General features: G+C 44.6%; 1 protein-coding gene across 2 annotated transcripts in view; it reads right to left on the reverse strand.

Annotated features, from left to right (window-relative positions):
- NECTIN3 (nectin cell adhesion molecule 3) overlaps positions 1–2041 on the reverse strand; it is a 145306-nt gene extending 143265 nt beyond the window's left edge. Inside the window, exon 1 of one of the 2 annotated variants that reach the window (XM_039477601.2) lies at positions 1493–2041. In XM_039477601.2, coding sequence (XP_039333535.1) covers positions 1493–1655 — 163 coding nt within the window. In that variant the 5' untranslated portion in view covers positions 1656–2041. The remainder of the gene's footprint in view (positions 1–1492) is intronic. The other variant, XM_039477600.2, reaches the window with a different exon arrangement.
- Between the last annotated feature and the right edge of the window lie 7963 nt (positions 2042–10004).

The following is a 10004-nucleotide window of genomic DNA, read 5'->3' on the forward strand; positions in this document are numbered from 1 at the left end:
TGTCTTGGAACCAAGTATCTGGGGATATAGAAACAGGGTACAATTAATAACATTTCATTTATCACGCTATACTCTGTGTAAATCAGAAACTTTCATTACAGTGCTGGAAACATAGTGGTAAACTGGTAGTGGAAATTGTCAGCTCAGAAAAAGCACTCAATCCCATCATGCAAACTCTGCCACCCTCAAAACCAACTACCCTGACTCACCTATCGTGTAATAGGATTCCCCTTCTTCTAAATCACACTATCCAAGAAATTTGCACAAATCTCTCCTTTTAATACTGGTAAAACTTCAGTTTAAGGTTTCATGAAATACTGAAAGCCAATCTTTGAGCAAGCTTAAGTTCTGCCCCTCCACTTTTCTTACCAAGTTAAGAGCCCTCAAATAAATAACGTCTCGCAATGTTTTCACACTATGCCTTCCACCAAAGACTTCTCGCAGTGTTTTAATACTATTCCTCCCACCAAAGACTGGTGTCCTTATTTTCCGTAATCACTGTCTCTCATTATTACTTAACGTCCATTTCCCTTGCATGAAAAGCAGACTTTTTTTTTTTTTTTTTGCAGACTTTTTTTTTTTTTTTTTTCAGCACGATCCTTAATATATTAGTAGGCTTCTAGTCTGCCATACCTGGGAACAAAACTCACAGAGACTGGCTCCCAAATATGACAGGAAAACAGTAACATAACACGAGGAAAGAGATGGAAAACTGGCGTGTGACTATTTTGGTTAGAACGGCCGGGCACAGTCCATAAAACCAGGTATTTAACACGTAAATCTTGTTCCTGGGGTGGGGGGGGAGGTTGCTAAAATAAGCACGGATAGTGTGAGAGACGTCCCACAAGCTGGAAGGCAGGGACCAGGTTCAATCTAAAGAGATCCAGAAGCTGCCAGGGCAGAGGCGGGGACCGCGAGACGGAAGAGCCCTGGCTGTGGGGATGCTGCGGCTGGGTGGGCTAAGACGGGGCTTCCTCCAGGGTGGAAGGCCTAGAGAAGTGGACCCGGAGGCTTCATTCCGTCGGGCTCCGGTCCCTAGGGTTTCTGGGCTCACAGCTCAAGTTTCACCCGGGAAAAAAAAAAAAAAAAAAAAAAAAAAAGTAGCCAACATGCATCCCGGCACCTTAACCCACGAGTCTGCGCTCTCCGCTTCCCGGGCAATGAGCGACGAAGTAACGGTCCCCGGAGCTCACCCGGAGCTCGGCGCTCTGAGCACCGTCGCCAGCCCTCGGCCATCCGAGCCGCGAGCCTCGACCTGCGCGGCCGCGGGGGAGGGGAGCCGGCCGCCGGCGCAGCCCTCGCCGGCCCGGCCCTTCCAGGGCCTCGCCCCGGGCGCGGCGAAAAGTTTCCAGCCAAAGTCCTCAGCACTCGCTCGCGCAGCCAACCGCCAAACACAACGGCCTCGCCGCCCGGGAGAGCGGCTGGGCAGAGCCGGCCGCGGCGCCCGCACCCTCAGCGGCGTCTCCCACGCCGGCCGCCGAGATTCACCTACCACAGAGCCGGGAGAAGAGCAGCAGCGGGAAGAGCAGCAGCAGCAGCAGCGGAGGCGGCGTCGGGGGCTGCGGCAGCAGCCCGGCTCCGAGGAGAGAAGCGGAGGAAAGTTGTGTTTTGCCGCCTCCAGGACACAGCAAGGCCGGCCGCGGGGTCCGCGCCATCCCCCACCCTCCCCCCGGCCCGCTGGCCCCCTCGTCCCCCCGCTCCCCCGGCCCCGGCGCCTCCGGCTCTGGGCGGCGGCTGTGGAAGGTCCGGCGCGCGCGTCCCCAGCTCCCAGCTCCAGCGCCGTCGCTGCCGGCTGACACTCAGCCGAGCGCTGGCGGCTGCCTCGACACCGCCGTCGCCGACGCCACTGCCGAGGCTGAGGCGGGAGCCGCCCGCCGCCGCCGCCGCCACTCCCCTCCCCCCGGCAACAGCCCGCCTCGAACTCCTGGGAACTCGGAACGCACCACCCCGCCCCACGCGGGAGGGGGGGGAAAGTAGCCGACCCTCAGAGCGAGCTCCCGACTCGCCCGCCCTCCGCGCACAACTTCAGCTCCCGTCTGATCCCCGGGCGCAAGCCCTGTCTCCTCCCACCCCGCCCTCCTACACATGCTCCTCCCCTTTCATTAAAAAAATAATAATAATAAGCAACTCTTTTCATCCCCTTTGATAACGGGGTTTCTCCCAAAGCAGAGCTTTAAAAGGGGCAGGAAAATCTGGAATAGGTTAGTCGGCCCCGCCCCTCGTTCCTGCCTGGTTTCCCCCCTTCCCTGCCTTTCCAATGGTCTCGCCCACTCCGCCCCTCTTGGGTCCACCGAGGCCCCAGCGCCGACTGAGGCGAGGGCTGCGGGACAATCACGCTACGCGCTCGCCTCTCCCCGGCGGCGCTCTCCCTCTGGCGGGGACCCGAGACGGCGAGGGGTGGGAGGGGAAGGCAGGAGGGGGCTGCTCTTCCGTTGCCCAAGCTAATGGTTCCTGCGTAGGAAGCTGGACGCAGCCTGTTGGGCTAGTAGTCTTCCTCCTCGCTGGGGCGCGGGGGACTGAAGGGATAGACTTTCTCCTCCTTCCTGCTGCCGGGACAGCTGTGCTCTCCGAATCCCTCCCTCCGTCCCAGCCCGCTTCCCCGCTCGCCGCGGCACGTTTGCTCCGGCGTTTTTCCTGCCCTTTTCTCTGGCGGGGCGGCTTGGTGGAAGGGTCGGCGGAGCTGGGCGAGGAGGGGGGTCTCGGAAGGTTTTTTTATTCCTCGCTCTTGCTTCTCACTGGCCGCTGGGCCGTCCACTTTCTGCGCCGGGCGGCAGGCAACAGGAGGCCGTGGCTTTCCCCCCACGAGTGCGTTGGTGTTTCTCGTTGGTTTTGTTTCGGTTGCATGTTCGTATGTGTAGTTTTATTTTCTTGCCTGTTTTCCTTTGAACTGGTCGCAGAGACGCGACCTCGGGAAGTGTTCAACATTTGCCCGTAAGAGGAGCGTCTGCGGTCCCCCGGGACCCTCGCTCACCCCAGGTGGCCGCCCGCCCTGCGCTCTCCATCCTCCCGCCTCTCACCGTGCCGGCGGTTGACCTTGGAGCCACTGCCACCTCGGCGCTGTGGGGGGAGTCGGAGGGTGGACAATCTGGACTGTCCGGCGTAGGGGGCGGATTGAAGGCGGAGGACACCAGTCCGCAGGCCTGACACCGTTAATTTTATGCAGGTCCTGTCATCCCCAGCAGATAGCCATAAGCGTGTTCCAATAACGGAAAGCCCAACAAGGATCAGCCGCCCAGGAATTAGCCTGTCGAAGCTAAACTAATGCTTGCTTGCGGCCGAGACCACGCTGTCCTCGGCTTTCAGTCACTAGGGTCTTCCCACCTTCCGCCCGCTGGATTACAAGGCTTTACTCACCTCCAAGGCTACAAGCCGTTCTGTACCCTGCCCAACTCTTCTTTCTCAACTTCTGCCTCCCATCCAGTCTCCCAGCTCTCGGTCTGCCTTTTTCCCTCCATCCCTTTCCTCTTCCTCCCTCCCTGTGCTTGTCTGCCTCTGTCGTTCCCTGTAAGCTTGTGTCCTGCAGCCAAGGCTTTCTATCACCTATCCTCAAGATGGACTTATGAATAAACCTTGTCCTGCATCGCTCCGGGAGATCCCCTGATGAGGATCATAATTGACAAAATGTAGCTATTGTGACATTCCTCGGCTGTGCTGACACCACCTTTTCCCTTGAGAAAATTTCTTTTCCTGTATTCGCATTCCCTAAACCTAATTTCACTGCTAAATTTAGACAGCCCACTGCGCAGCCACTAGCTAATTATCTGTTTAGATAGCACTTTAACACGTTGTTGAGATTCAGTTAAATGTTAACCAAAATTTTAATATCACTAGCCAATTGCATTCCCCCAGGTTTTCCCTGATGGTTCCAAATCTCCAAGAAAAATAATTTAGCCAATATTTTCAAAGATGCCAAAGGCTTAACTCGGGTGGGGCCGTTAGGCAATTGCTACAGAGACCATAAGGAATTAGCAGGTTTAGTTCTCAAAAATATAATATGGAGCTTTAACAAATAAATTTCCTCCGTATTTATAGAAATTGAATAGTGGCCTGCTATGATCTTCTCTGACCTAAAGTGAAGACAGAGCATGGAAGAGAAGTATTTATAGATCTTATATAAACATTAAAAGAGCACCATGCTGGTGTTTTATGTGCATATATGTATTATGTTCTAACAATAATAATTTGTGTTTATACAGCATCTTCAACTAAAGATGTCAAAGCACAAGCTCACTTCCCACGGAAGGTAGCAGTCTATTATCTCTACTTGACAGCTGCAAGAACCCAGGCACAGAGTTTAAGTGCTCTGCTAATACTACCAGCCCTATGTGGTGGTTATCCTGCCAGAACCAAGTTCTTGCCTTCCAGTGGACACCATTGACCTCTCAAGATTATTCTTTAAGTTAAAAAGAATAAATTTACTAAGGTAACTCAAATTTCTACTTTCTATAGTAAAAGTATCCAATCTTAAATAACATTCTCCTCAGATGAATGCATTTTAGACATACCCACCCCAAGCTTTCCTGTTGGAAATTTTTACTGGCTACAGAAAGAGATTTTACATTACATATACAACTCATTTTTTTTCAAGGGCAGAAATACCAATAATTTTTTTATAAACCTTTAACATGAGATTATTAGTGGGTTCTATGCCATTACAGATAAGTTCACATTTATTGTTTGAGTAACAGTTTAAGGAATGCATAATTATAACTAACATTAATAATTCTGACACCACTGAATAACAAAGTATGCATGTATTTTTTCAGAAAAAAATTATCTGAACAGAAAGCAACATAATCCTAATGCCAACAATGGTTTCATTGTTTTGGATTAAGAGTACTGATGGTGTCCATCCTACTTTCGGCTCAAAGCTTGTTTGCCAATTATCAAGGTTCATTAACTCTTAACTAAAAAACAAAGGTTGACATCTTAACAAAGAAGTAATTATGTACAGTGCTAGGCCTTTTACATTTACTCAAATAATCCAAGTAAAAGGTTTGAGACTATTATTAGAATTTCATAGCTGACTCTGAAACAAAGGAAGTATTTTATAGAAGAGGTAAGACATTATATACTTCAGCTAATTCTCCTTAACATCAGCAATTTTTTTACAACCTGCTGTGTGAGGAAACATAGCTTTTCCTATAGTAGAAGAGGTGAACAATATTTTGTGGAACATTTGAACTTGATACTATATTTGATAATAACCTTAGGTCACCCGGTTAGGATCACAGTTTTTGTAAAGAGAATTATGCAAATAATAAAAAAACGAACTGCAAAACCACAGAAAAGCCCATCCACTTACAAAATGTTCACCAACCTCATTCTTATTAAATGAAATTCTTTCTTACTGAAGAGATCTTCCCTATATATTCATATGCCTTTCTTCCTCCTATTTCCTTTGGGTCTTTGCTAAAATTTAACTTTATCCTTGAGGCTCTCCAACACCGCCTATGAAAAAGCTGCCCCCCACCCTAATCCCTATGCCCTTAACTTGCTTTATTTCTCCATTGCCCTTACCATCTGACATGTCTCTATTTATTGTCTGTTCCCTCCCGCTAGAAGGGAAGTTCCACAAGGGCAAGCAAATAACTTTATTTTCACTGCTAAAATTCAAGTAGGCCAGGCACTGTACCTCCTGCCTATAATCCCAGCACTTTGAGAGGCTGAGGCTGGCAGATTGCCTGAGTCCAGGAGTTTGAGACCAGCCTGGGCAACAAGGCTGTATTAGTCTGTTCTCATGCTGCTAATAAAGACAAACCCAAGATTGGGTAATTTATAAAGGAAAGAGGTTTAATTGACTCATAGTTCCAAATGGCTGGGGTGGCCTCACAATCATGCAGAAGGCAAGGAGGAGCAAAGTCACATTTTACATGGTGGCAGGCAAGAGAGCAAGTCCAGGGGAAATTCCCTTTATAAAACCATCAGATCTCATGAGGCTTACCACTATCATGAGAACAGCAAGGGAAAGACCTGCCCCTATGATTCAATTACCTACCACTGGGTCTCTCCCACAATATGTGGGAATTGTGGGAGCTATAATTCAAGATGAAATTTGGGTGGGTACACAGCCAAACCACATCAATAGCAAAACCTCCTCTCTACTAAAAATACAAACAAACAAACAAACAAACAAACAAAAATTAGCCAGGTGTGGTGGCATGCTTCTATAGTCCCAGCTACTCCAGAGGCTGAAGTGGGAGAATCACCTGATCCTGGGAGGCTGAGGTGGCAGTGAGCCAAGATCACATCCCTGTACTCTAGACAGCTGGAGAAAGACCCTGTCCCCCCAAAAAACAAAAATGAAAAAACAAAAATCCCAAGTACCTAGAATAATGTCAGCCATGTAGGTTCCAAATTGGATGATTAAATGATTATTGCAAAATAGCATACTTAAGTACATGTGTCATTCATTAGAGGTTTATACTTCTTTAAGGTCTTGAACATAGGATAGACCATATTTTTTTTTTAAGCTGGAAGGTGGTTACTCTGATCATTGCTTAACACTCTTGTTATAATGGTTATTGGTGCTGTTTATTAAACTATTATCTCTCCACTATGTATTCATAGTTCTGCCCTGGTTTTGTAATGCTGGTGCTAGTACTCTATGCAAACTATGTGTCTCCTTTACCAACTGGCTTCCTGACAGGTTCTATCAATAGAGGTCACTGGAGAAAATGTGGACCCCTGGAGTAGTACAAAAAGGGACTTGTTCCTTTCCATTTGCTTCTTGCTATCAGCGTCACCTCAGCAGTAATAACCTGTCCCACTGTCTTTAACAGTAGATTCCAGCCTCCCACTTCTTTTATACTCTAAATCCCAGAGTCCTTATGAGTCCTCAAAAGTACGAGCCCCAGCTAGGCTGTTTCTACTTGTCAGAGGTCCAGGCCCAAGGAGGATGGCTCCTTTAAACTTCTGAATTCTAATAATACAACCTTTTCCCCTTGTCCTCCCAGCTCTAAAGGTAGTAACAGCTTCCCACAGTTTATATCTCTGGGTCACCACAGTATTCCCTTTTTTGATCTGGAGAACCATCCCTACCATCCCTGTGTCATTTTCATATATTCCCTTGATTACATAGTGTAGTTTCTGTATTCCTGATTGGACCTCAACTTATTTTTCAGTGACTATTTCCCAAGACCTTCCCTTGTAGTAGCTATTTTTTTCTAACTGTTTAAATCACAGAACCAACATCAGTCCATCAATTAATGTAAATAAAAACAACAAGGCAAATGAGCAAAATTTATTTTTTCATTGGCAATAATCTAGGTTAGCAGGGATGGATTGGAAATATGTAAATTTGGAGATAATTATATTGTCATGTCAGTAATATATACACATGCTTTGTATTCTTGTTGTTGCTCCTCATGCAGGTCATGGCAAAACAAAACATAAATTTCTCATTTTTAGATGGTTAAGTGATTTTTAAATGAACTTTGCACTTGAGAATTATGAAATTAAGACAAAAGGAATATACAATTTAGTAGACGAAGTAAGACCTAGTGTTTGATAGATCACTAGGGTGACTGTAGTTTACAATAATCTATTGTGTATTTCAAAATAGCTAGAAGAGAATAATTCAAATGTTTCTAGCAGAAAGAAAAGGCCAATATTTAAAGTAATGGATATCCCAATTATACTGATTTTATCTTTACAAATTACATGAATGTGTTGTCACATGTACCCCCAAAATATGTACATCTGTTATGTATCAATACAAACAAATGAAATTTTAATAATTATTTAAGATTTGGACTTTTCTCTTAAACCTGCAATGAAAACAAACTTACATTTTACATAATTATCTAAAGCCTAGCTCTGTTTATAGTATACAACTCCTATAGAGGTGCTGGTGTTCCAAAAAATATAGTTTGAAAAACTGATATGCAGGCAGAAAAAAAAGAGCTATACTGTATCATTTTGTTAGGTAGGTTAAATAATAGTGTAGGTAGCTTTAACAAATATGATTAAGCTACTATGTACTGGAATCTGTGTTAGGTATTGGAAATAGAAAACCCCAAGTCCTGACTCCAAATACTAATAACAATATTTTTGCAAACATTGAAGGGATGTACAGTATGTGACAGAGCAGAGGACTCTCAAGTCTGCCTAAAAGAGACTGGAAAACCCTCACAGCACAGATAACATTTGAACAGTCTTAAAGAATGACTAGAAATAATTTTACATATGGATGGAGAAAAAGCAGAAGAGGGAATAGGGGAATGACAGAAGGACACAGAGGCACGACTTAGTATGATGTGTTCTATAACCCATAAATATGTCTGTTTAGTTGAACTGTTTAACTCACAGCGCCAACATCACTCCATCACACAAAGGGGAATTGGAAGATAAGGTAAAAATGAAGTTAGATGGGCAGGTAGGGATTGTTTGTACCTTGTAAGGAGTTTGGATGTTACCTGGTCAATCATGAGAACAAATAAATTTTGAGTAGGGGAATGACAAGATTAGATTTGCTAGAAAAGTCAGAGAAAAATGTGAAAACGGATATATTGTCAGGGGATTTGGGAGAATTATAAACAGGAGTTTAGTAAGAAACTTATAAGAAACAGAGTGAATGAAGGTCTGAACTTTCATTCCTGGATGAAATAAAGTGATAAAGCAAATAGAAAGGAGAAAATGAATTCAGGGGAATTTTAGTATTTTAAAATAAAATAGTTTATTTCCAGAGTGGGTTGAATGTATGGTGTGGCTAGCTAGGAGGTAATGATCTGGACAACTGAGAGAGGCAAGAAACAAAAGGCCTGAGAGCAAAGTGATGAAAAAAAGCACTCAAAGTAGGTAATGAAAACATGGGTAGAGGCAGAAAGATATTAGAAGAGAGAACATAGAGAAGAAAATAGGGGTAGAAAAACAAATGACAAAGTTTTACAATAATGTAATTGATGATTTTATAAATTATTGAGCAAAATTTTAGGGCAGATTTTATTATTTACTTCCACTAAATATTGTTCCTTGGAGTCTCATTTCTCAGTTAACCAGCTTTATGTAATGTCCAGTACAGTTTCTTTTACAGTGCCAATAACCAAAAAATATTTATTGAAAGGAAGAAAGGGAAAAGAAAAGAGTAGATGGTTTTGCTGTTGCATTTAGATTGAACTGAACTAAAGAATTCTGGTGTCTGTGTAGGATCAGAACAGTAAAAAGCCTCTTCTTCCCTCATAGATATTTCAACAAATCCTGCCCTAATTAATCACCTAAAGCATTGTTTCTAACTTGTGCCCTTTGCTATCCAACCCAAAACATATGTTTATCAGACATGGCATGCCCCCTAACCAAGAGAGACACACAGAAGGAGTCTGTGTAATGTAATGGTAAAATCCCTGGAGTCTCATTGCCTACGTTTCAGTTCAACTCCTCACTTTGTAACCCTAGGCAAGTGATATCTTACTTTCCTCATGTGAAAATAGGGAAGATGATTTTCTTCCTCACCATATTTCAGGGTAGCATTAGTTTATGTAATGACTTTAAAAGGGGCCTAATACATAAAGCCCAAGACGTGTTAGGTGTGGTAGTAGTTTTGTTATTAGTAGTATTAATATTAGTATTTTATTGTACTTCTGAGACAGGGTCTTGCTCTGTCACTCAGACTGTAGTGCAGTGACACCATCAGGGCTCACTGCAGACTAGACTTCCCCAACTCAAGTGATCCACCCACTTCAGCTTCCCGAGTAGCTGGGACTAGCAACATATACCACCATGCCTGGCAATTTTTATTTTTTGTAGAGATGAGGGTCTCACTATGTTACCCTGGCTGTATTAGTATTTTGCACATACATTTAGAAATTGCGTATCAATCACAGCAGCCTGGGAGTGGAATTTCGATTAGGCTCATGTTGCCAACAATCCAATTGAAAGCTCAAAACCAATTCTGATAAACTCTGACTTACATTAACCAAACTGTGTTAATTCAGCATCATTCTTTTTTTGTTTACAAACTTCTGCAGTTTACCTCTAGAATAATGCTCCCCAAAAGGTCTATATCT

The sequence above is a fragment of the Saimiri boliviensis genome, chromosome 8 (genome assembly GCF_048565385.1).
Source record: "Saimiri boliviensis isolate mSaiBol1 chromosome 8, mSaiBol1.pri, whole genome shotgun sequence".
Classification (NCBI taxonomy): Eukaryota; Metazoa; Chordata; class Mammalia; order Primates; family Cebidae; genus Saimiri; species Saimiri boliviensis.